At 44.2% G+C, this 27,970-nt stretch overlaps 1 protein-coding gene across 2 annotated transcripts in view; it reads right to left on the reverse strand.

The window, feature by feature from the left end:
• Nucleotides 1-27,543, reverse strand: part of LOC148019920 (Beta-ketoacyl synthase) — a 112,001-nt gene extending 84,458 nt beyond the window's left edge. The window contains exon 1 of one of the 2 annotated variants that reach the window (XM_087700130.1): nucleotides 27,225-27,543. In XM_087700130.1, coding sequence (XP_087556256.1) covers nucleotides 27,225-27,351 — 127 coding nt within the window. In that variant the 5' untranslated portion in view covers nucleotides 27,352-27,543. The remainder of the gene's footprint in view (nucleotides 1-27,224) is intronic. The other variant, XM_087700132.1, reaches the window with a different exon arrangement.
• Nucleotides 27,544-27,970: the final 427 nt, after the last annotated feature.

A 27,970-nucleotide genomic window follows, 5' to 3' on the forward strand; every position in this document is an offset into this window, starting at 1 on the left:
TGATGGATCCCAATGCCCCAAATTTGGGGACATTGCAGCCAAATTTGGGCCCCAATCCTTGAGAAAGCCCCAAATTTTGGGGCAACTGCCAACAACTGATCCAAAATGCCCCAAATTTGGGGGAGATAATGATCCCACTGAACAAAAATCAGTACTGAGTAGACAAATACTTTGGTGCTTTACACAAGAGTCCTCACCTGATCGCGGGCGGGAGTCAAGCCAGGCAAATAGGAGAGGGGGGCCAAGCAAGTGGGAGAGGCAGGTGGGAGAGGCGAGAGTCGGGAGAGGCAAGAGGCAAGCCTGGCAATCGGGCGGCCAAGCAGTCGGGCCAGGCAATCGAGAGAGGCACAAGAGGCGGGAGGCGAGTCAGGCAAGCAAGAGAGGTGGGAGAGGTGGGAGTCGAGGCCAACTGGCGTGAGGCAGGGGACAAGACAAGATCGACGTTTTGTGTTTTTTTTTTTAAATAATGCCTCGCTACTAGAACGGCCGTTCCAAACAGGGAATGGCTCGGAACGAGCGGGAACGGGACAGGGAACGGGCTGGAATGTTCCGCCAACATTTCCTGGGCTCGGACCTCCCGAAACGCATTAATCTATTCCTAAGTATCAGAACAAGCGTTCCCTATCTCTATGCATCATACACTTCTGACTTTTTCACTAAAGAGTAGACCCAACAGAAGCAAGTAAAGTTATCAATAAATGTGACGAAACAATAACAATCACCCAATGACTTTGTCTGCATAGAGCCACATACATCTGAGTGCACAATCTATAACCTAGCAGTGGCTCTAAAAGCAACATCACAAGGAAACGAAAACCGATGCATTTTCCCCAAAATACATCCCTCGCATAAGTGCTCAAGAGGTCTCTCCAAGAGAGGTAATCCATCAAGCATCTATGTACGCTGCAAAAGCATCAAGCTACCATAGTTTACATGCCCCATGCGAGCACGGCATAACTCCGCCTGTAACATAGCAAGAGTAAGAGTGGATGCTAAATAGGCCAACTGATCAACTGAAAGAGCATCCAACTCATACAACCCATGACATAGAGTGCCAGTCAAAACCAAAGTTATGCGTTCCTTATCTCTCACCATGCATTTGTCATCATCAAAGGTGACCTACAAACCACACTACCAAAGAAGAAAACGATAACAATTTCTTTTTTATACCTGGCACAAACAAGGCATCCTATAGGCAGAGAATAGAGCCATCAATGGCTATGAGCACAATCTCCCCAATACCTCTAATAGGGTATGATGCATTGTTGGCACACTGTACAGACTTGCCAACCGGGGCTGCAATAACAGACACAAACAAATCTCTGTGACATGTGATGTGCCTAGATGCACCACTGTCAAAAAACCACGTGCATGCATCCTCAGTAGAGCTAAATGCTCTATCAGCCCAAGAAGAGTCATAATTGCATGTATAAAACAATAGTCCATCTGCAACAAAGGACGCTGACTCAGTAGCAATGAAAGGTGCATCAGAAACAAACATCCCTGACTCCTTGGCTATATGCTTTCTACATTCAGTGATGTAGGTAGTAGCATGGCTTCTTGCAATAGTGGCACTTACCCTTCTTGGTTTGCGTGTCCCCCTTGTTTCTTATTGCCCTGTGAAGTGTCTGAAGTCCCAGAGCTCTGTGGAGCATTTTTTGCTTGGCTGCCCTTACCCTTCGATCATGCCATAAAAGCCTACTCAGAGGCTATAACATCCACACCACTATTCTTTCGGGTCTGCTCCTCCTCTAAGAGCAAATTGACCAGCTGAAGGAAAGTAAGTGGCTATGGGGCAATCCTCATGGTGAGGTTCAAGGCCGTATGAAAGGCCAAGTACGAGGGCGGCAATGAATTCAAGGTGAAAGAGATCAACTGTGCATCTGAGTAATACTCATCGACATTCATAAGCTACTCGCGCAAGTCCTAAATTCTATTTAGGTGATCCTACATAGAATCACCCTCATCCATCTTCACTGTGTCAAGCTCTTTCTTCAAGAAAGAGATGCAGGTCTCATTCTTTCCAGCAAGCATATGCTCCGGGGTCAGCCAAGCTTCTCATGAAGAAGCTACAAACCGAATGTGAGGGATAATAGACCATTGAACTGCCAATGCAATCAGCGACAAAGCTTGTGAATCCCATGTATCCCATGCCTTTTGTATTGTTGATCTCCGAGGAAGTGGCTGAGCTCAAGCAAGTTAAAGCTGAGTTGCACATTGTCCACGTCCTCCCGGAGGAGGATGTTAAGAAGACTGCTAGGGTTTGCACTAAGGACACACAGAGTGTATGACCACAACAAAAACACAAAGACACAGACACAGACACAGAGGGCAAAACTCAAACCCTAAACGCAAAACTCAAAACTCAAACACAAACAGAAGAAGGGAGAGAGAGAACACAACTCTGAAGTGAATGAATGTTGTAAATGAATGTAAGAGTGTACAGTGTGCTCAAGGGCAGGGCAATGTCGGAGTGTGACTTCCACCAAAGACGGATCCCAAGTCTGTGACCACCAATCGGAGTGTAGGAGTGCTGAATAGTAAATGGCAGCAGGCTGGTCACCAAAACGTAGCAGTCTGGAGGCTGGAAACTGGTAAACGCAGCAGTGTACCACCGATCGGGGCTGGAAACTGTGCACAGTCTGCTGTAAACAGCAAGCTGAAACAGTGTCTGAGAGTGTCAGGGCCTGCAATGCTGAAAACACAAGCTGGCTGACCCTGGAGATGATGGACAGCAGGCTGAACAGCAGTCTCGGACAGAGGCTGGAAACTGGTAAACGCAGCAGTGTACCACCGATCAAGGGCTGGAAATTGTGCACAGTCTGCTGTAAACAGCAGGCTGAAATAGTGTCTGAGAGTGTCAAGGCCTGCAATGCTGAAAACGCAGGCTGGCTAACCCTGGAGATGATAGACAGCAGGCTAAACAGCAGTCTGGGACAATTTGGAGCAATCGCCGGCAGCTGAGAGCTATTGCCTACAGCAATGGACAAGCTAAAGATGATGTGGCTACAGTCGATGATGGCTGGACAGCAGATGGAGGCGGGCTGCAGGCTGGAAATTGGGCACCAACAGCAGCAGAGGGTGTGTGGACTGGTGTAACCTACAAAACAAGGATAATTGCTGAATGGGGGCAGCCTGTCTATTTATAGATGTGGAAGGGCGCCCCAAAAATTAGGGTTTCCACTGAACTCTTTTGAACCGCTCCCCGTTTTAGGGTTTCCACTAAACTCTATCGAACCGCTCCTTGTTTTAGGGTTTTACTCTAAAAGAGCATTTTTAGTGTATTTTGGGGCTGTTTAAGAGGCTAATCAGCAAGTAATGCATATTTTAGCTCAATACTCCCTCTCACGCCCAAAACTGAGCCGAAAGGTTAGGCCAGCCATTGTGATGGTTACTTATCCCAAGGCGTCCCACCCCAAAGCAGCCAGGGCATTGGACAAAGGGTACACATCGGCTGCCCAGTGGCCTACCAAGACTACAGAGGCGATGGTTATCTTACCAAGGGAATCCAAGTAGTCACCCCAAAGAGGACAGGGCATCGGACAAAGGGTGCACGTTAGCTGCCCAGTGGCCTACCAAGCCCTACAAAGGCAGATGGAACTACATGGAACTTTTGTGTTTTTTTTTTTTAATAAGTATGGTAAATTTTATGGGATGGAGCCAATTGAGGAATAGTGACCCAAAAGACAGAGTAGAAAGGGTACACCCAACACATCACAAAACAGTACAAGCTAACCCATCCACTCAGGGTGTCGATGACGAGGAAAAGTAGATAATGAGGTATCCATGTGATGAAGAAGGATGGTGGTGTGGTAAAAACAGCCGCTGGTGGAAAACTCAAGTGGTGCTCTGCACAATGAGATGCAAAGTATGCTACATGCTGAAGAATGCTCATGCAGCAGGTGCCACTTGGACAGTGTCCCTCATGGAAAAATTATTCACTTGCCCAAGCGCCCTAGTACAAAGATGATGAAATCATACAATGCAAAGGGTAAGGTACAACAGGGGAAAGAAGCCGATGTCGAAGACAAAGTGTTGAAGCCTGTAGAATACCAAGAAGGATAGGAACCTCCTCTCAACCTGGATGTAGATGCCGAAGAAGGAAGAGGAGCTTGATGTCGGTCTTCGTGTGGTGCCGAGAACCATAAGGAATGAAGAGGAGGAAGCATCCCAGCTGGAAGAGCTAGGTAGAAGGCACCGCCATGATAGCATCAACAGAGATGCTGCACAATCCGCCTCGAGAGGGAAAGCCTCCGTATTGGTAGAAGAGTAAAACTCCAAGGATGATGAAACCATGAAGGAACGGCACACATCCCAAGTCTCCAACCCAGGTAGGACTAGGCAAACCTGCATATTAGCCCTACACAGAAAACAAAACCTGCAAAGGAGATCAAAGCCTGCAATCACAAAGGTCAGTAGTGAGATGCTCCAAAAACAAAACTAAACTAAAATGAAAAGCTAACTGAAGGAACAAGTGCAAAGATGCAAATGTGTATGTGTGTGCGAGTAAATGCAACGGAAGACTTAAAATGTAGAGACAAAAATCCTATGGTCCCGACTCTAAGAGTGCGAAAAATGAATGGTAGACTGACCTAGGGTATCCGAAAGGACCTAGAGACATGCTAGTCTAAGAAGGTGGCCACCATCGCGTACGTCCAGTAGCAGGTCTCTACCAAGGGAATGCCTGACGAGGTGGAAAGCAAGGTGAGATAGATGCATGAAGTGCAACGGGATCGGAACCTGCAGACCAATCAACCAGTCCCTCAGGGGTAGTGAAAGAGATGGGTTGCTGAGGCTGTACTCGAGCCACATGTCCAGCAACAACAACGAGTGCTGAAGGAGTAGATGAAGCAGGAGCGGAAGGCGTAGCCCCACTGGACTGTGGAGTCGCAGCGGTCTGTTGAGGCTTTTTAGGTGGAAGACCTTGGGCCTTGGAGCGACACTCCTCGTCCACATGGCCTGTTCTGTGGCAGTATGTGCAAAACTGGTTTTTCTTAGGGAGTTGCTGCCAGATAGGTCGTGATTCTTTGGTTCCATCTGAGGAAGAGGAGTCACCCTTTGATTGGCTTGCCTTCGCATCTAGCGAGTTCTTGCCACTGGTGGTTTTCCCTCCCGAAGAAGAGGCAGCCAACCCCCTCTGCTCTAAATAAGGCTGTGATGAGGATTTCTTGTGGACTTGATCATGCAACCTTGCGTAACACAAGAACTGGCACTCAAACTTGTAGAAGGTTGGCAATCGAGGTTGGGAGATTATGTGTTGAATGAAATCGAAGTATTTTACGGGCAGCTTATTCAAGAAGAATATAACCTAAACATCATCTGACTTTGGAGAGCCAGTAGTGGCAAACTCGGCAAGTAACCGTCTATAGTCAGCCAGCTTGACTTTCAAATCATCCCCTTCCTTAAGAGAGAACTCTTGAAGCTCAAAGTCGAGATTGATGCGCCGAGTACGATCACGAGCCGCATAGCAATCGAGAAGGTGACTCCAATGCTCTGACGCGAGCAGAAAGTGCTGCAATTGAGAGTGAAACTCAGGAAGCGATCCCTGTATTAGCTCAACATTGATTGTAGCATTGCGGACTCTCCATTGACGAATGTAGTCAGGGTGAGCTAGTCGAGGGTCCCGCATAGGCTCTAGACCAATTATGAGGTCCCAAAGACCCTGAGACTCAAGCACTTGTTGCATGAAATCCGACCAAGTAGTGAAATTTAACCCGTTAAAACGTGTCTTATCCGTGATGGCATTCTTGGCCGTTGCAACAGGAGTGGTAGTGCTCGGAGATGGATAGTGTGAAAAAGTGTAGTGGGGGTAGGATGGGGGAGTAGAGTACACTTGGGAATGGGCCCCCAGAGTGCCCACCACCCATACAGGTAGTATGCAAGATGGATCCATAGGTAGGGATGGGCTGACTACGCATGGGCATGGTAGCCACATGAGGAACCCAAGGAGGTGGGATGGAAACACGGGGAGCAGAAGATAGAAATCCTTGCGTAGATGTAACCCAAGGAGAGTGTGAAGACGCACCATAAGCTGAGGATGGAAACCCCTGCATATGAGTGGTCATGGGAGATGTGAAGCTGGGGATAGTGAGGGGGATGCCCATCACAGTCGACCCAGGAGTGATGGGTGTGCTCATTTGCTGAAAGGTGAGAGGCACTATGTTAAAGGGTGGCATTCCCCCTAAGGAAGTACCATGGTACAAAGAGGTAGAGAATGGGGTAGAGAAGGAAAAGGTACTAGAAGCGGAGATGGAAGATCCAACCCCTAGGGTGTGTGAAGCAGATGTGGAGTATAATCCAAGATTTTGGAAAGATGATGAAAGATAATCAAGGTGTGATATAGAAGAGGGTGGGATGGGAGGGAAGTGAGAAGTGTGTGTAATATGCTCAAATGAAACAGAAGCTATAGATGTACCTGAATTTCGTCTACTTCGTGAGCCCCCTCTATTGAAGTTCACATACGCAAAGCCATCCGGATCCTATACCTCAAGAGAAGAAACAGGCGAGGGTTTTATCCACATGATACTCTTTACAAGAGCACCGGCTCCGATACCATGTTAAGAAGACTACTAGGGTTTGCACTGAGGACACTATTAGCCTGCTCTTTATCATTCTCAGTCTGTCATCTCCTGGTTGTGAGCTCCTGTCAGAGTCTGACAGGAGACAGAGGAGCTCTGTCAGTTCATTTAGTAGCTGTCCTTGTCAGTCTGCAGCCTCTGGGTGTCATACAGCCCATTCTGGGCTGTTATTCTGCAGTCGGCCCATTTTCTGGGCAGGTCGGCCAGATCTGGCCAAAGTCGGCCAGATCTGGCTGGTCGGCCAAATCTGGCCAGGTCGGCCAGATTTGGCAGGTCGGCCAGTTTTCTGGCCTGGGGGCTATATATAGCAGCCCCCCCAGTCATTCCAGCATAGTACTCTGCAGGTTCAGCACTGTCTCCGTCATCTCCGTCTCCGGCATTGGTGCTGCCATTGCTTCCAGTCTGTTCTGGCGCCCTCACTGACGCTCCGGGCTGCGTGCAGGGACTGCTCTGTCCATTTCAGTGTATTCAGCATTCATCTCAGTTCAGTGCAGACTTTCTTCCTTCATTCTCTACTTTCTCTCTCCTCTCCTCTGTGTTCGTGTTCTTCTTCCGTTGCGCACTCTCACATGGTATCATCGCCTGATTGAGAGCACGGAGGACATACCCTCAGGAGTGAGATACCTTACTGCTGCTGCCATCTGATCAACAACTGCCAGGAGACTTCTTCAGGAGGCCTTTCAGCCTGCGTTTTCCTGTCCACGCTGTCTACAGAGGCTGCCACGTCATCCAGCGACGCAACAACCCTGCGTTTTCCACCAGGCTGTCCCTCCTTCTGCTGGGCGACTGATCTACAGGCTGCGTTTTGCTGTTCTGCTGGTGGCTACCACTCCAAGCGGCACATTTCCTGCTGGCGACTTCTTTCCGGGCTGTTTCCTGGTGCTGGTGGTCTCTTTTCTGGTGATCGTCATCAGTTATCTTTGCATTTTGCAGATCCAGGTGTTTGTAGGCATTCTCAGCCTGCGTCTTGGTGGTTGGTGACCACATTGCTAGTCATATTTCGACATCGGCACAACTTTCTTTGGTATTTTGCAGATTGGAAGATGTCTTACCAGTTTTCAGGCTTTGATGACTCAGAGGATGAACTTCTTTCTCATCATTCCTCTGAGCGGAGGCGGGATTATCGTGAGGTTCGATGTCGGGAAGAACCTCCTCGCACTCGTCCTTCTTCAGTCCATGCATCTCAGAGGGTTCCATCTACCGCGAAGGTTTCTTCAGTGAAGACTGCTTCAAATGTGCGGATGCCTTCCTTGATTCCCTCTATTCAGGTGTCAATTCTCCCTTCCTTTCCGAAGGAAGATAAGTTGGATGGTTCCAACTACTCCCTCTGGTCATGCAAGGTGGCCTGCATCCTCGATACATTTGACCTTTGGGAGCTTGTTTCTTCACCCATCGACCGTCCCCCCGTGGATTCGTCCGATGGCACCTCTATGGACCGTGCAGCCTTATGGGATAGGCTCAACTCTCGAGCCCGTTCCTTTCTTTTTATGAGTCTCCATGATTCCGTTCTTGTCCATGTTCACAGGTTACAAACTGCGGCGGAAGTGTGGAAGAAGCTTGCGTCTTTGTATCAACACAAGACATTTGCCCACAAGATTTCCTTGGAGAAGAAGTTGCGGATGCTCAATCTTGATGATTCTCCTTCCATGAAGGAGCACATCACGAAGATGGAGGACATGCGAGGCGAGCTAGCCTCTCTTGGTCGTCTGATATCGTCTGAGGATATGGCGATGATTCTGTTGACTCAGCTGCCATCACCCCGTTATGATGTCTTCTATACCAGCCTCATCACCTCGAGGACCCGTGAGACACTCCTATGGGAGGAGCTTTCCCCGCTTGTCTTGGAGCATGACGAGCGACTCAAAGAGGTGGGAGCCAGTGGCTCCACCAAGGCATTTACGGCCGGCACAGGTGGCGGCAAGAAGAAGAAACAAAAGAAGGAGAAGGCCAAGGACAAGAAGGAGGAGGACAAGAAGGATGCGAAGGAGAAGAAGCCCAAGTGTCCCCATTGTGGAAAGGGCACTCATCCCGAGAAGTGTTGGCAGAAGTATCCCCATTTGAAGCCTAAGGAGAAGGACTCCAAGGCGGCCCCAGCCACAATAGAATCTGCATTTGTGCATGTCTTTGTTGAGGAGGATACAGCCCTAGCTTCTACCACACAGGAGAAGCCTTGGCTCGTCGACAGTGGAGCATCTTCACATATGACCTTCCGTCAGGATTGGCTTCAGGATCTTCGTTCCAGAGGGGGTACAGTCACCATTGGTGACAATTCTACAGTCCCTGTTCTAGGCGTGGGGACTTTACCTATGTTTTCTGACAGGCGGTCTTCCTCCGCCAAAGTTCTCTATGTCCCTGATTTGGGTTTTAACCTATTATCTGTGCATGGCCTTACTCAGTTAGGTACCCGAGTCATTTTTACACAGGATGCAGTCACAGTGGAGGATGCTTCTACAGGTGATGCTCTTTGGACAGGTACACAGGAGGGTGGGCTTTATACGCTCACAGCCTTGGCTGCGCGGACTTCCCATGAGCTTGGGCTGCTTTGGCATGCTCGGTATGGTCATTTGAACCTCGATTCTCTTCGCCGGGCTTCTAGGAGGAAGATGGTGGAGGGACTTCCTGATTTCCCTCCTCTTCACACTTTGTGCCCTAGCTGCTTAAGGGGCAAGCACCACCAGCAGCCTCACCCGCAGGTTGCTTCTAGGAGGGCTACTTCTCCGCTTGAGTTGGTTCACACCGACCTTTGCGGACCTATGGGCAAGGCCTCCCTTGGGAAGGCCGGGTATTTGATGCTGATTGTGGACGACTTTAGTCGTTATATGTGGCCTTATTTCTTGGAGTACAAGAGCGAGGCGTACTCCCGTTTCTGTGAGTGGCAGGTGTTTGTGGAGACCCAAACAACTTCCAAGGTTCGTGGCATTCGAGCTGATCACGGTGGCGAGTTCACTTCTCACCTTTTCTCTCAGTTTTGCAGGGATCATGGTATTCGGGTGGAGTATTCCCATCCGAACACACCATCAGAGAATGGTGTGGTGGAGTGTGCGAATCGGACCATGGTGGAGATGGCCCGATCTATGCTGGAGCATAGGAGTCTTCCTCATTTCCTTTGGGGTGAGGCGGTGGCTACAGCGGTGCATATTCGCAACCGCTCTCTGACTTTGGCTTTACAGGACATGACTCCTTATGAGGCTTTCTTTGGCAAGAAGCCTTCCGTGTCCCATTTTCGCATCTTTGGGTGTGATGCTTTTGTCCATGTGGACAAGAAGAAGAGGAAGACGAAGTTTGACTCTAAGTCGAGAAAGCTTATCTTCGTTGGTTATAGCACGACCACAAAGGGCTATCGGCTCTACGACCCGACGACGCGGAAGGTTGAGGTGAGCAGGGATGTGATCTTTGATGAGGCTTTGGCCTCTGAGGATCCGATTGATGGTTCCATTACAGATGTTTCTTCGTCATCGACGGACCCCCCCACCTTCTCTTCCTTCCAGGATACCCCTTAGCACCCCTCCTATTCCTCCTCCTTCGGCTTCCCTTTCCCCTTTGATGGATGTGACTCCGTCTTCTACGAGCTCTTCCACTGCCACTTCGGGATCTTCACGGGATACACAGCCTTCTGATGATGCGGAGGATCTACCTTCACTCGGTGAGGGGGAGTCCCTCTCCGATTTGGGTGCTTTGAAGGTTCCGGAGAACCCCCGGTCTCCCTCACAGCAGCAGGAGTCTCTCAGGATTCCTTTATGGTATCGCCGGCTCATGCAGGATTCAGGTGTTACTCACTTTCCTGCTTCTTCTACAGGTCCACGTCGATCAGCACGTTTACAGGCCCAGCGGGATAGTTCACTATGTGTGAACTATGCTCTTATGTCACAGATTCTTCAGGATTCCGAGCCTTCCACTATGGAGGAGGCTCTTGCACAGGATATTTGGAGACAGGCTATGCAGGCCGAGCTCGATTCCATCGAGCGAAACCATACGTGGGAGCTTGTTCCGCGTCCCGCGAAACGGAAGGTGATAGGTGTAAAATGGGTCTTTAAGACCAAGTATCTTGCAGATGGCTCCTTGGACAAGCATAAGGCTAGGCTTGTTGCCAAGGGTTTTGCACAGCGCGCAGGCTTGAACTACTTCGAGACTTTTGCTCCTACAGCCAGGATGTCCACCATTCGAGTTCTTTTGGCTCTTGCTCCTCACCACCGTTGGCCTGTTTATCAGATGGACGTCAAGTCTGCTTTTCTGAATGGCATTCTTGAGGAGGAGATTTATGTTTCACAGCCTCCTGGTTTTCTTGTGCAGGGGAAGGAGGATCATGTCTATAGGCTGCGGAAGGCTCTTTATGGCTTGAAGCAGGCTCCTCGTGCTTGGTACCAGCGGATTGACCGCTTCTTTCTACAGAGTGGCTTTGCGCGCTCCGCTTATGATCCCAACCTCTACTTACGGGTTGTGGATTCTCTTTCAGTGTTCCTTATCTTGTATGTGGATGATCTTATCATTACAGGGAGCGACACTCAGCAGGTGGAGCATACACGGTCCATTCTTCAGCAGGAGTTTGACATGACGGATCTAGGGATCCTTCACTTCTTTCTAGGCCTAGAAATCTATCAGATGGCACAGGGCATTTTTATCTCGCAGCACAGGTACATCTCCGAGCTTCTTTCGGAGTTTGATATGGCTAAGTGTCGGCCTATCTCATGCCCCATGGACCCCGAGTCCAAGCTTTTGATAGCTGGAGTTCCCCTTCCAGATCCCACCCGTTACAGGTGCCTTGTCGGCTCTCTTATCTGGCTGCTTCACACTCGGCCGGATATCTCTTTTGTGGTGGCTTTATTGTCTTCTTTTATGCAGACTCCTACCCAGGATCACTAGCAGGCGGCCTTGCGGGTTCTTCGCTATTTACAGGGGACTCGATCCTTCGGGATCATGTCTGGAGATGGGATTACCCTTTCTGGATGGAGTGATTCTGATTGGGCAGGTGATGTGGATTCGAGACGATCCACTACAGGTTATGCTTTCACCCTTGGATCCGGTGCTGTCTCTTGGAGCAGCAAGAAGCAGCCTACTGTGGCACTTTCTTCTACAGAGGCTGAGTATCGGGCCCTATGTTCGACCGCTATGGAGGCAGTTTGGTTCCGTCGCTTTACTGGCGGAGATTGGCTTTTCCCAGACCGGACCTACGGAGCTGCGCGTGGATAACCAGAGTGCTCTTGCTCTGGCCAAGAACCCGGTGTTTCATGCTCGCACAAAGCACATTGAGGTTCAGTATCACTATGTTCGAGAGCGGATCGTGGATTCGGAGCTGGTGGTGGTCTATTGTCCTACGGCGGCCAATGCAGCTGACCTCTTTACGAAGCCTTTGCCTCAGGCTTCTTTGCTTCATCACATGCGGTTCTTGGGTCTTCAGACTCTCCCAGGATCTGAGAGGGGGTGTTAGCCTGCTCTTTATCATTCTCAGTCTGTCATCTCCTGGTTGTGAGCTCCTGTCAGAGCCTGACAGGAGACAGAGGAGCTCTGTCAATTCATTTAGTGGCTGTCCTTGTCAGTCTGCAGCCTCTGGGTGTCATACAGCCCATTCTGGGCTGTTATTCTGCAGTCGGCCCATTTTCTGGGCAGGTCGGCCAGATCTGGCCAAAGTCGGCCAGATTTGGCAGGTCGGCCAGTTTTCTGGCCTGGGGGCTATATATAGCAGCCCCCCCAGTCATTCCAGCATAGTACTCTGCAGGTTCAGCAGTCTCCGTCATCTCCGTCTCCGGCATTGGTGCTGCCATTGCTTCCAGTCTGTTCTGGTGCCCTCACTGACGCTCCGGGCTGCGTGCAGGGACTGCTCTGTCCATTTCAGTGTATTCAGCATTCATCTCAGTCAGTGCAGACTTTCTTCCTTCATTCTCTGCTTTCTCTCTCCTCTCCTCTATGTTCGTGTTCTTCTTCCGTTGCGCACTCTCACAGACACACAGTGTACGACCACGATAGAAACACAAAGACACAGACACAAATACAGAGGGCAAAACTCAAAACCTAAACGCAAAACTCAAAACTCAAACACAAACAGAAGAAGGGAGAGAGAGAACACAACTCTGAAGTGAATGAATGTTGTAAATGAATGTAAGAGTGTACAGTGTGCTCAAGGTCAGAGCAATGTCGGAGTGTGACGTCCACCGAAGATGGATCCCAAGTCTGTGACCACCAATCAGAGTGTAGGAGTGCTGAATAGTGAATGGCAGCAGGCTGGTCACCAAAACGCAGCAGTTTGAAGGCTGGAAACTGGTAAACGCAGCAGTGTACCACCAATCGGGGGCTGGAAACTATGCACAGCCTGCTATAAACAGCAGGCTGAAACAATGTCTAAGATTGTCAAGGCCTGCAATGCTGAAAACCCAGGCTGGCTAACCCTGGAGATGATGGACAACAGGCTGAACAACAGTCTGGGACAGTTTGGAGTAGTCGCCAGCAGCTGAGAGCTATTGCCTACAGCAATGGTCAAGCTGAAGATGTGGCTGCAGTCGATGATGGCTGGACAGCAGATGGAGGCGGGCTGCAGGCTGGAAACTGGGCGCCAACAGCAGCAGAGGGTGTGTGGGCTGGTGTAACCTGCAAAACAAGGATGATTGTTGAATGGGGGCAGCCTCTCTATTTATAGATGTGGAAGGCCGCCCCAAAAATTAGGGTTTCCACTAAACTTTCTCGAACCGCTCCCCGTTTTAGGGTTTCCACTGAACTCTCTCAAACTGCTCCCCGTTTTAGGATTTTACTCTAAAAGAGCATTTTTAGTGTATTTTGGGGCTGTTTAAGAGGCTAATCAACAAGTAATGCATATTTTAGCTCAACAAAGGAGAAGCTGGAGCCACAACTCTAGGCCTAACTTCTTCACCGCTGACATAATCCCAAAGATTCTTCACTATCAGCACATTTTTCATCATGAAGGACCAGAGTGAATAGTTGTTACCATCCAACCTATCCTCCTTGGATATGTAAGTAAATACATCACCTTCCTGATTTGCCATGATAAACAATGCTGATCAAAGAGCAAAAGAGCAATGTCCCAAGCCGGACTAACCTGAAAATCTCACAATTTCCAAAAATTACAGCAAGTAATTTACTGTAATTAACGAATTGAAGCACACTGTCAAAACTGTCTAAAAAGCACACAGACCAAGGTGCAATAAATGCCCAGAATGCATAAGTGGCTTATTAATCTTCCTCTAGGGATCTTGTGGAGCTTATCAAGTACCATATTATTGGTGATCATTGCCACATAGACTAGCAATTGTTCAATGAGAACTCTAAAATTTTCCTTAAGATCGAATTTTTAAGCTTGGAATATTAACAAGGAGAAGACCTAGGTAAGTTCATTTCTCACATGAAGGGGCTCATGGCATAGCTATCCTCAGTTCAAGCTCCAATTCATGATGAAGATGCCATTGCAATTCTCTTGAAATTTGTAAAGAATGTATTCCCAACCCTTGTAACTACTCTTCCAAATATCCCTAATCCAACCTTGGAAAGCACCATCCAATCTTATTTCGATGAGGAGAAAAGAAATAAAAAAGAAGGTATCACCAAAGTTAGGCATCTACCTCAATAGCCCGTGAGAAACATTTTGTGATATCTTGACTTTAATTTAAAAAAATTCCAACTTCTCACAAAATGGACTTTAAGAACTCTAAAATCATTAAATAGAGAAGATCTCGAGCAAAAAGACCCGAGAATCGTAACCTCGCATTTTCTGGATTGACCAAACTATAGCCACCCATCACGGAAGTTACCACGTGAATGAAACTTATGAGCCATATTAGTCATTAGTGTCAATGTGTATAATATGGATGGTCCAAAAATATTCGATTTTTGGACAAGACTAGCATATTTGAGATATTATCTATTTTAAATATCCTAAAAAGATATGAAAATTTCTAGATGTACCAATGTCTGCTCAATACCCAAAATCCCCAAAATTCCTAACTGATTTACTAAGAAATCTCTGCAATAATCGTGTCCCGGATACGTACTGAAGCTGATAATGCCTGCCCGAACAAAAGCCCCTTTCCCAAAAGTGAATATAAATTTAAAAATAATTTAAAAAGCTGTACCTCCAATTCTGTGCAACTGGAGGTCAATGTGGAGGCCTGTGGCGGTGGTGACTGCCTGTTTTGGAGGGGACGACCTGTGTAGGAGGTGACGGCCTATACTGAAGGCTAGTGGTGTGCATGCAGGAGACACACGGCATTGGTGGCTCGCTGGAGACTAGAGATGCAGCCTACAAGAGACAGGCGATGCTGGTGGTGGGAACTGACCTAGCACGCGGGCGCAAGAGTTGCTAACAAGGCGCAAGGCATAGGGACAAGGCGGAGTGGCGTAGCTGGTGGAGTTGCGCTGGTGGGTTTCGGGTGGGCACTGATACCTGACGCCTGTGGAGGCGGCGCTAGCTAGGGCGGCGTTTCTAGTGCAGGCGGGAGTCTATTACAGGAGGCTACAGGTCGTTGATGAGGGCAGAGCAGCTAACGGACTCCTGGAGGTTAAGGCCAGGAGCAGAGCTGGACCCTGCTGCTGGTTGCAAAGCAAAGGGAGAGAAGACTGAGCTGAACACAACTTTAATACCAACCGTGAGAACAAGAGTGGATCGAAGCTCAGTTGAGAGTGGAGTAGACAGTGTAGAGTGTGAAAGCACAACACCCAATGCAATAATCTTGAAATGAAGGTTGCCTCTTCACTGGAAATTACACAAAGACTAACAAGAAATGCTAAACAACAAGAAATGCTGAGAACCATAGCTTGCCATTTCAATATTCAAGATGTGTTACAAACAAGAATTACAAGAGATGTTGAAGCCATGGTAGCTTGAGAATCAATTGATGACAGCTACTGCAAGAAACTCACCCCTTACAATGGTGAGGAAAGAATTACCTTCAAGCTCCAAGAAGTGGAGATGTGAAAATGATTAATAAAAGATGATTTACATTGGCACCCTCTTGCCTTTTATACTCCAATTTAAAATAGGCTAATTATCTAACTAAGGTAACATGAAAAATTACTTTATTACAATCCATCCCTGCCCAAAAGTCTTGTCCTCAAAACTTTGAAGATTGAAAGGACAAGTGGATGCTAAATGTGAAGAAATGAGAGACCAATGCTGAATATCCTTGTTGAAGTTGTCCATTGAAGAAGATAATCTTCCATTGAAAAGAATCTCCAAAATTAGCTCAAAACAGTGGAAATCTGGAATGCTGTCCTAAATAGGGTAGTGATAGTAAATGACCCATAACTTTGGATAGAAATGTCGGAATGACACATATGAGATGTAGAAATGAAGTATACTTCATAAGGTATCCATCCATATCATCAAAATCCAATTTTGATGTCGATAAGTCAATTATTTTCATGACAGAAAGTGTGGGATAGGCAAAGGCTGAAGTAGACCACTAGGCAATAAATTTGAATCTTTATTATGCTGGCATAGTAAGCACTCCATCACATACTCCTTGACATCTTTCCAAAGTCCCTTCCAATAGAAACATTTATGGATCTTGTCAAAGGTTTTAAACAATCTAATATGTCCTACCAAAGGAGAAGAATGCATCTCCTGTAAAATTCGAAAATGATGACTGAGAGGTCAAGTATACTCTCCCTTTAAACCAAAGAAGTCCATTTTGCCATTTAAAATTGGGAAATTCAGATCCATCGTCTTGCTGTAATTTCTTCATAATATTGGCAGTGTGCTCATCTAAAAGATATTCTTCTTGAATGTCCTAGATCCAATCCTTATGTATGGTAGAGATGGTAGAAACGGAACATGCCCACATCCTGGATAAGGCATCTGCCACTACATTATCCTTGCCTGCCATATAAGAAATCTCAAAATCATATCCCTAAAGTATAGCTAACCATCGTCTTTGTTTGAGAGAGAGATTTGGCTAAGAGAGGAAATACTTTAGCACACGATGGTCGCTCTTCATCTTAAAATGGCTGCCATAGATATAGTGGTGCCACTTCTTGATTGCATGAAGAATAGCTAACATTTCCTGCTCATAGACGTAGAGTTCTCTTTCTTTATCATCCAACTTCTTGCTTTCATAAGCAATAACACCATGGTCTTGGCGGTCTTGGCGGTCTTGGCATAAAATAGCCCCAATACCTCTACCACTAGCATCAGCAAATATAGTGAACTCCTTGGAAAAGTCTGGGCACACTAAGATAGGTGCTGAGATGAGAAGACCGTTCAGCTCGTTGAAACTCATAGTGGCTGTCACATCCCAAAAGAAAGCTTCCTTTTTCAATCTGTCAGTGAGAGAAGCTACTACATGGACATAATTCTTAATAAATCTCCTATAGAAAGAAGATAATCTAAGAAATCCTCGCAATGAAGTAGAATTATGTGGTATGGGCCAATCCTTGATCCACTGGACCTTCTTTGGATCAACCATAATTACTTTCTCACCAACTATATGACCCAAGTATTCTATCTCATCAGCCATAAAAGTACACTTGCTGTCCTTTGCAAAAAGCTTGTGTCTTCTCAAGGTAAAAAGGACTTCTCTAAGATGCTTCAAATGTTCCTCTCTATTCTTGCTATAGATGAAAATATCATCAAAGAATACCAAGACTGATTTATACAAGAATGGCTGCAAAATCTTGTTTTTAAGAGCCTGGAAAGTTGTAAGTGTATTTGAAAGTCCAAATGGCATAACTAGAAAATGGTAAAGACCTCTTTCTGTCCTAAAAGCTATCTTGTACTCATCCCCTGCTTTCATCCTGATTTGGCGATACCCTGACCTTAAGTCAATCTTAGTGAAAACTCTTGCATCCTTGAGTTCATCCAACAAATCATCAATGTGGAGGATTGGGTACCTGTTCTTTATGGTGCTCTTGTTTAAGTCTATATAGTCAATACACATCCTAAATGACCCATCTTTCTTCTTGACAAGTAATACGGGTGAAGCAAAAGGTGACTGACTAGACTAAATAAACCCCATTTCTAGCAAGTCTTTAACCTGTTTCTCTACTTCTCTCTCATACTTGGATAACCTGTAAGGAGGTTTGTTGATGGGTTTAGTGTCAAGCATTAAATCAATAGGATGATCCACTTCTCGCTAAGGAGGCAATGATATAGGTGGTTGGAATATGTTCTTAAACTCTTCCAAAAGTTTACATAGACATGGATCTTGCTCCTTAGGTGAAGTAGATTGCTGATTTTCATCTGCATTTGATAGAAGAAGTGTGAAAATTCAAGACATAGCATTAATTTCCTTCTTCATCTTCTTCTTGCTAATTATTTTCACTTACTTTCTCTCTATGCCATTAAGTTTTACTTACTGCCCATTCCAAGTAAACTCCATGAACATCTAATCTAAATCCGAAGGAAATTTTCCAAGCTATTTAAGCCAATCACAGCCAATGATAATGTCAATAGAACCCATATCTAGGACAATCAAGTCCGTCATAACAGTGCAAGACTATGATAATAGGAGTCTGCTGGCATATCTCTTTACTCAACTCGAGCACCATTAGCCACTTGTACCTTCAATGGGGCATCTATTTCTTGAAGTAGTAACTTCAGCTCAATGATTTGGCATTGACAAAACTATGTATATTGCTCGTATCAATGAGAATATGAGCAACCTTTGAATTTATAGTACCCTTGAGCCGAAGTGTATTTTCACCTTTACAACCATCCATGCATCCTAAGATGTGGAACATTACATGGACTGACAAGAAACCATAGAAGAATCATCAATCTCTGATCCACCAGGATCAAATGGACCACCTGGATCATAAGGGAAACTATTAACTGGCTCTAATTCCTCCTATGTGTCCTAATCATCATACTCATGCATCTCATCACAAGTAGGAACTGCCTCTACTTGCAAAAGATTTCCATCTTGTGTCTTCTCTTCATCAGTCTTCAATATTCAGCATGTTAGACTTTGCCATATATCCTTTGCACTTCTGATTGCGCTCAGGAGACCATTTCTCTCCACATTTATAGCATAGATCCTTGGATTTGTCATTGGAAAGTGCCTTGTTGCTATTGTTATTGGGATATTGCTTAACTGCACCTTCAGCCCTCTTGAATTCTCCTCTTGAATCAGCATTATATCTGAAATTATTGCCCTGTTTTGAAGCATATGCTGTAGGGTAAGTTGAAACCTTGCTGAAATTATTTTTAAACCTATTTTCAGCTCTAAATCCCTCTCTTTGTTGGCTGAACTCCTGTCCAAATCTCATAGACTAATTTGATTGATAATTCATTCCTATTTCTTCTATATTTTTGGCTGTACCTTTCAACATATTGAATGGCTGCATGGACATTTGTAAGCTTGGCTGCCACAACTTCAGCTGAAAGGTTTGGATCAAGACCAAAAATATATTTGTTCAGTTTGGTTGAATCGAAAATGCCTTCAACATACATGGAAAGGTTTAAAAACTAGCTAGAATACTCCCTCACGATAAAATCCCTTTGCCTAAGATCATACCATTTCCTTTCAAGCCTTTCCTTCTCCATCGGTGACACGAACACTTGAGTCATGGCTGATTTGAAGTCCTCCCACAACTGAAAATTCTCCCCAATCTTGCTCATGTATCTCCACCACGTATACGCATATCCCTCTAGGCGTAGGGCTGCATAACAAATCTTTGCTTGATCATTGTGTGGGTACAGAGTGAAATACATTTCCAATTTGTTGATCCATTCCTCAAGTTCGGTCAGTGAAGGGTTATCTCCTTTGAAATTGGATATGCTGATCTTGCCCTTGTATTCCTTGTCATAATGATAGTGCTGCCCATTATGATTGGTATATCCAAAAGACTGCTACCTATTAAAATGATCACTCATTGCTTGCTGTCCATGATTAGGAGTAAATGAATACTGCCCATTTCAATTATTTCCAAAAGATTAACCACCAAACAATAAGTTCCCATGTGATTATTGGTTATAAGTGGATATCCCATGTGGCAACCTATCATCATGATCTTCAGCATGCTAGAATTCCTTGCTTTATCATGTGCATATTGCCCTTGATCATCTCTTACATTATAAACTTGAGTATGTTGAGAACCGAACTCTTTATAGAAGGGATGGCATCCATGTACAAACTCATTTCTGTCGTCATGCAAGAAATAATCTTGCTCTCTATTATCTCTTGAATTAGTGAAGTTTGGCCTGTTTCTATTCCAAGAGTTGGTATGAGACTGAATTGTTTCATTCACCTTAGAAGGTCTTCCATGTTCAAAAAAGGATGGTATATGCTGGTGGATTGTTGTGAACCTCACGTTGCCATGAGTAATAGGTACATCTTCAACATGGAAAGGTGGATTGCTTTGCAATTTGTTACCCAAGTTGCTGAATATTGTAACCAGCTATTCAAATTTGGCATCCAACCTATGGTTTTGCTGCTCCATATGTGTAATCATCTTGCCAAACTTATCATCCATTGAATGGGTAAGTTGGATTAGACCTTCATTCATATTACCAACTTGCTTTGATAGTTGTTGGAAATCATTGGAGTCATGAGAAACATTTACTTCAGTTCTAGGATCATTGTCATGAGGAACCCTTAGCCATTGGATCTCTTCATTAGTTGTACTATTATTCATAAATTCTTGTCCCTGATTTGTGGCCCCTATGGTAGGATTTGCTTCAACATTGTAATCTTCTAAGCCCTCACTAATATGCGCTCCAATACCTGCTCCTTACTCCTTGCCATCATGGAAACTGTAGTAACTCAGGACTGTCTGTCAAAGAATGGTCAATAACTAGAGCTATACTCCTCCAATCTAAGTGCTTGATAGCTCGAAACGAAGCTAATAATATATAGATATACAAGATTTACTAAGGTTACAAGTTTGGAAGAGGTATATGGTTACTTCAGATCAAAACAGTGTACCCTGTCAACCTATCCAAGTGCTGTCTACAGTGACCACTGGTCACTAAAATGACCGTAACTTTTGAACTATAGGTCCAAATGAGGTGCTCTATAGCTAGGATCAAAGCTAACTTCATCCTCTACGCATAGAGTATAAGAACCAATTTTTTCAGAATAAAATATTCCACTCCCGTAACTGATTCTTTATGACTGTCCAGGATGAGACATAACCTGTAACCACCTGTAAACTCACTATTTAGACCTTGTTTCAACCCATTTGGTCATAGATCATTAAGAATCCCCTAAGGGCACTGAAGTACAACCTGTAGGCTCTGTCACCAACCTGTGATCACCTGTAAAGTAACTGTAGACCTGTATCTCTGTTCAAAACTGTCACCTACTACCCTGTTTTGCCCTGTATGGTACCAAAAGTCAAGTCTTTGTGCACTCTTTCCCAAGTGGTCTTCCGTGGTCCACCACCTATGGCAAGGGATAAAACAATAGTCAGGCACCTAAATGGGCTCTAAAACTCCGGAAGGTGTGCAAAGTTCCTTTCGGGCCAAGTCGTACACCCCTACGGAGTCATAAATAGCAAGGAAGGGTCACCTCACTATCATCTTGGTATCTCGTCCGGCTTCGACCTTTTCCTCAATCAAAATATACATAGCAGAGCTAGTGTTCAAAAAACCAAGGCATGATATGCATGGTTGAATCAAGATTTTGATATTTCCATGATATATAGGAATTGAAAGGTAAAATGTATGTAAATGAGGATAAGAAAGGTTTACCTATAGTAATCAGTGACTCATTGATTTACTATGCTCACCTTTTACAAATTTCTTGGGTATTCTCAATAGATTAAATCAGTAAAGAACCCCAAAGTTAGAGGTTAAGCAATCCATTAGCAAAATTGAAAGGAAATTGTATGGTTAATGCTATGGACTGATAAATCAAACAATGCAAAGAGTAATGATAGACCTCAATTTCAACGGACTGATTTAAATGGACTAATTCATCAATCAATTCATGCTTGGGATCAAGATTCAAAATACTTGAGTATTATGGTTCATTCAATCAATGCTGAGATTGAAGCTCAATGCAAGAGTACTCTACTTAACCTCTCCTTCAGTAATAGGAAATGCAACAACAATTGGATGAGGAATTGGAGAGATTAAAGAAGAGTAATAGAAGTACCTCTTTCAATGATTGAAGAAGAAGATGTTGCTTGAGTCAAACTTCAGCCATAAAGGTTGATAGACCATCTTCTTGAATCCAACAAATAATCAAGAGGAAAACAGACTCCATAATCCCACACATTTGCTCTAAATATGATCCAAGAATAATGTCTAGATCAAGTCTTTAGCTCCAATGAATAGTATAGATGAAAATCCCTTGAATTTGAAGCCTCTTTGATGGAGATTTCAAAGAAATTCTTCAATCCCTGTTATACTTGTAGTTCAAGAGAAATTTGGCCTTCAATCTTGAATGCATTGCTTGGATTCTTCAAGATCTTGAATGCTTGAAGTAGAAAAGAGGTCCCTGGAGTGATTTAGAGCAAAATCCCCATGAAATGGAAGAGAATAATCCAAGAATTTGATGCCTAAATCTTGTTGCCCTGTTATGACTCCATAGCCAACTATCCTTGAAGCTTGGAGTCCAAGAATGGTTCAATGTCGGTCCCTTGAGTATTGAGAAAGCTCCAGGAAGCTTAATAGAGTAAAAGCCCTTTGATCTCTTCAGAAAATTTCACCGCTGTCATAAAGTCTGTCATAGCTAGGGTTTGGGAGATCAAGAATGATCATGAAAGTGAGAAGTATCTGTGTGCTTGTTGTGAAGCTTGAGGAGTTAATGTAGAAGCTTGCTTAAGCCATAGCCAAAGTTTATATAGCCTAATTTTTCGTCTTCATAAGGGAGTGTGTTTTCAGCGCAAACAGCGCAAAAACATACTCCCCTACTTCAAAATGAGAAGTAGTCAAAGCAAGCTTAAGACTACTCTATGGAGAGCTTATACCTCAAAGATTTCAACCATGGAAGTTACTTAAACCAATGAGAGGCCTAGAAGAAAGGAGAAGCCAAGATCTACCATGAAAGCTTGAGGAAAGCTTGAGAGAAAGAGAAAAGAGAAGCTTGCTCCAAAAAATAACCAAGATTTAACTCCTGTAATCCTTGTTTAGACTCCAGTTAGGGTCAAGAACCTTCAAAATGGGCCTCCATTTGACCAGGACCTGCTATTTTGGCCAAGAACCTCCATCTTCCTCAAGATCTCCTTCAAGAAACCTCCAAAATTAATCCCGACTTGTTACAGAGAATCCTGACTAGTCACGGTTTGAACTATACCAAACCTTGTGACCAAATCTTGGTACTCCAATTACCTACTACCTGTCCCTGTAACTAAATTCTCCATGAAAGTGACTCTTTCCATGGATCAAAGTCCATGCTCTGATACCAATGAAATGAAGGTTGCCTCTTCAATAAAAATTACACAAAGACTAACAAGAAATGCTAAACAATAAGAAATGCTGAGAACCATAGCTTGCCACTTCTTTATTCAAGATGTCTTACAACCAAGAATTACAAGAGATGTTGAAGCCATGGTAGCTTGAGAATCAATTGATAACAGCTGCTGCAAGGAACTCACCCCTTACAATGGTGGGGAAGGAATTACCTTCAAGCTCCAAGAAGTGGAGATGTGAAAATGATTAATAAAAGATGATTTACATTGGCACCCTCTTGTCTTTTATACTCCAGTTTAAAATAGACTAATTACCTAACTAAGGTAGCATGAAAAATTGCTTTATTACAAATCTGAAGTATAAGGTGCAAGTACAAAGTACGATCCTTAAACCTTAGGGTTGTAAGAGGGTGGGTGTTCACACCCGAAGTGTGTGAAACACGATAAGTGCCCAAAACTATGTAACATAGGCACATAAAATCAAGGGAATAAATTTGGGAAAAAAAAACCTCTTGTACGGAGAGTAAAAAGTGCCCCAATGTCCTATTCACAATCACCAACACTCCTCTATGAGCGTAGACGTGAAACCCAACAAACAAATGATGCCTATCCTATATGCAAAGTATCTAAAAACTCTCAAAAGAGCAAGAAAAAATGATTTTTTTTCCAATTTAAAAATGTGGCTTCAATCAACCATTTCACTCAAGGCATTTCGCATTTCACTGAAAAGTTTCAAGCATTTTACATTTCAGTGTGCCAAGGAAGCGCATTTCACAGTTACCATGACTAACACTCCCCAATGCTGTGTTTTACCGGTTGCAACCATTGCCAGCTGCCATGTCATCATTTGTGTTGCGTTTTTTGTCTTCTGTCCATCCTCTGCCCATTTGTCACTAATCCACCATTCTGCTGCTGTGTTTGCTGCTGCCAAACACATATGAGGGTTGCCTCGCTACATTTCGAGATCCATCAAAGTATGATACACTCTCCAACTCATACTCTCTACCCTAGTCCTCCAGACACAGGAGTTCATGGTGTCAATATTCTTCACTACATAGTGTGTTTACTGTATTGAGCATTGTATTCCATTCAATATTCATTCTTTATTATTCATTGTATTCATTATCTCTGCAGTGTGTGTTTACTACATTAAGCATTGTATTCCATTCAATATTCATTCTTTATTATTCATTGTATTCATTATCTCTGCATTACCCAAACCCTAATTGTGTTTCTTTATCAATTTGTGCATTTATCATACAATTATTTTTGTGTTTTCTGTGGTAGATCATTTCTTTACAGATACATAGTGCATGGGTGGCATTCTGAACAACTACACCTCCTCGGGACTGAATTTGGCTAAGATCTTCAGTGAATATGTGAATTGGCTGAGAGAACAGAGAGGAAGCTGGAGAGAGAGAAATTTCAGAGTTCCATTGCCAAATTGACTGAAATTTAACGTTGTCCTACTGTGAATGGCTATTTGACTGCAGGCCACCATCAATAGGAGCCCCACATGCAATCACCTACCCTTGTGGGACCCAAACTTGCTGTCATCTACCTGTAGACAGACTACAAGGGTTGTCACTTGCCTCCAATGGCCTCCTGATCAGCTAGGGGCAGCCCTTTGACAATCTCCAATGGCTGGGTTGATCACTAATTGTTGGAAAATTACACCAACTGTTCTCTCTCTTCCTCTCCCAACCTCCACCATGTTAGAAAATGCAGATCTGCAAGCAGAGAAAACTAGCAAACTACAGGGACTTTGTAGGAATGGATAGTTAGCAATGACTAGAGGATACTCCAAATAGGCTAACAACAGCTGATGATGATGACCAGCTGGCAGCACCTCCGATGAGGGGGCAGCAACACCAAAAGGCATGGCAGGAGAGCTGAGATGACTAGGCGAAAGCCTCTAATGAAGGAAGAATAGCTTGATGATGAAGGTATGATGATGCCAGCTGAAGGGATACAAGGGTTGAATGGTGGTGTGCACACTGAGACCTTTTAGAGAACATGTTGGAGCCAGAAGAATCTCTAGAGTGTTGTACAGCTGTCTAGAGTGTCAAAATGGCCCTTTTGCGGGTTGTTTTAATGAGCAAAAAATTACCAATAAAATATGATAATTAAGAGGTAAGTTTTGGTAGCTCAACACCCTTTGACTTCGAGGGGTAAAAGCTGCAATTTCCTTTTGAAGGAGGTGGAGAGCTGCCAACTTGGGCAAGTTCTTTTGGACAATGATAGCACTCGTGAAAACATGAACTCAATTCGACAACTTCTAAAGGATACACGACATAATCATTGTCACCACAGCCTTAGCCAATTAACCCATAAGGTGAATCAATTGTCACACTTGCTCATTGAGGTTTGCACCCTCCAACTTTAGCTTAACAAACTTCTCTTCAACTGATAATGAGATGAAGATTGTCTGTAACAGCAAATCAGTCAGCAAGATAACACCATATAGTTTGAGCAATTTTGTGCTTACCACATGTGGCAAACACCTTAATGATGAGGGAATGAGGGCAGCCAAAGCCCCTTGATCACCAACTATAAACTTGTCAATCTCCTCAATGCAAGCCATATTAAGTGGTAATGGAACACTTCCTTTGAGATAATCCCAATGAGAATGCATAATCGATATCAGCTTGATGAAGCACTTCCAAATCCAGATTGATTGTTTGGCAACCCTTCATTTCCTTGGACTTGGGTCTCCATCAGCTTGATGTTGGGGAGAAACACGGATGCCATCTCACCAGCAACAAACATAGACCTTTAAAAAAAGGAAAATCAAGAAAAGAGCTTGCAAAAGCAAGGTGAATCAGCAAATTGCAAGTACCGAGGAAGAAACTATTGTCAATACTACAAAACGTAGGGGTCTAAAGAAGCCTAAGATTCCATGTTGAACATAACACAGCAAGGTAGGTTTGCGAGAGGGAAAGAGATACAAATGAGAAGTATGGTAGAGACAAGAAGGATACAAAAGGAGATAAGAAAACCACACCAAATGCAAGGAAAAGAATAATGTCACCTGCTACTACCACACCAAACATGACAGTCCTCTATCTTCAACTGTGCAAACACCATGTGCTGGGATGGTTGTCAAATGCTTTGGAATGGAATGTTTTGGATGAACACAGGCCTATGTGTTGTTGTCCAACCTCCCATGTACCAAACTACAAGCAAGGTAACAAACATCTAGGTGACATGGTAGTGCAGGTTATCCTGATGCATGATGAAGGCAACCATGCGAGTGGCTCCTAGGTGTATAGTAAAACCTATGAGTCTTGGGTGGGGACACAATACAAAATGCACCACACACTAGGGTGGGTCCGCAAGCACTAATCAGCCATGTCACCTTTGTGTCGCAAAAGGAAATGTAGGTCTGGGCTGCAAACACCATTTAGTCATGTCATCTTTCTGTCACAAGCAAGTGCACTACTCCTACAAACAGATGGTTGCATCTTCCATCATGAGTCTTCAATGGTCAAGGATGAGATACCATGATGAAAGAAGAGGTGTAGTAGAAAAAGACTAGACAGCAAAGGAGAAAATGATGAAGGCAGAAAGAATGATAATGAACAAAACCAATAGATCCACACTAGACACTAAATGGAATGGGTGTGTGTAAAAAGCGTGAGATACTAAATCAAACATATGTGTGTACAAATGTGGAGCCGATACATAGTCAAAGCATGAAAAAGCTGGTCAAAAACTGACCAACCTATGCGTAAATTGGTCTGACCTAACATGAACCATGGCTATCATGTAGCAAAAACCATATACTCTCAACAGTCCCTTGTTTTTTTAGCAAAAATTTCCATTTTGCAATTTGAATTGTCATTGCAGATTATAAGGATGAAGATTGAGAAAACTTTGTACAAATTTGCAACTAGACTCACTATGTGACAAGTATTCAAATCACATTATCATTACAAATTATAAGGATGAAAATTTAGAAAATTTTGTATGAATTTGGAACTAGACTACCTATGTCAAAAAGAGATTGGAGGTTTTAAATCTTCAAGAAATAAGCTCAAGAATAAGTAGTCAGCTTGTTGTAAGAACAGACCGTGCTCAACAAAATCTGCCATAACTTTTGATAGAAGTATCCAAATGAAGTGTGCAACATTTCAAAACGTAGTTATTGAAAAGTACTTTGAGCTTATGTAATACCTGTGATAAGTAGTATGTACTATCATTGCAGATTATAAGGATGAAAATGTAAAGATTTTTTTACAACTGGACTAACAATGTGATAAGTAATACCTGTGATAAGTAATAAGTAGTAGTATCATTGCAGATTATTGTATGAATTTGCAATTGGACGTACTATGTAATAAACAATACCTGTGACAACGACTCTACGCTGGGGAAGGCGAGGAGGTTCACCGAAGCTTTTGGCTGCGAATCTCCGAGAGAATTGCTTCTTGACAGCCAAGCATAGCCTGTGGAGGGACAATAGACGGCCTCTCATTTCTCTTTACCAGCAGGGGTTGCAAGGCGAATACACTGCTTGATCGTGGAAAACAAGGCCTCATGTAGTTTCCTGATCAGTTCGCTTCTTCTCGAAGCTCGAGATATGGACGCTGATTAAACCCTCGCTGTAGCCCTCACCACCTTGCTGTCACGGCATTGCATTCCTAAATCTCAACTGCACTCGACGTTCGCGAGGTTTAGTATCAAAGTGGGTTTTTAAATTTGAAAACCGAAAAAATGAAATAAAAATAAAAAATGACATCGTTTGAGAGAAGAATTATTAATTTTCTAATCCGATGTCATTTTACTTATAATTGGCAGACAACTGGCCCCACTGACCTGCTGTAAGGCTGGTTACAAGTTTATGGGCATTGGGCATAGAAAAACTTGACTTGGGTAGACGTTTATTTGCCACTCGGTTAAACATTGGGCGGCCAACCACTTTTTCTATGTAGCAGTTGTCCTTGTCTGATGTTGTCCATGAGTGTTTACACACTGCTCACCATTTGGCCGTCTCTCACTTCCCACCTTAACATAAAAAATCAATGTTAATCCATTTAACACCGAGATTTACACTAGTCAATCTCTAATTATTGACACATCAATCAACATTGATC

Source organism: Lygodium microphyllum, chromosome 19, assembly GCF_053477565.2.
Source record: "Lygodium microphyllum isolate KBCC chromosome 19, Lygodium_microphyllum_v1.1.10, whole genome shotgun sequence".
Taxonomy (NCBI): domain Eukaryota; kingdom Viridiplantae; phylum Streptophyta; class Polypodiopsida; order Schizaeales; family Lygodiaceae; genus Lygodium; species Lygodium microphyllum.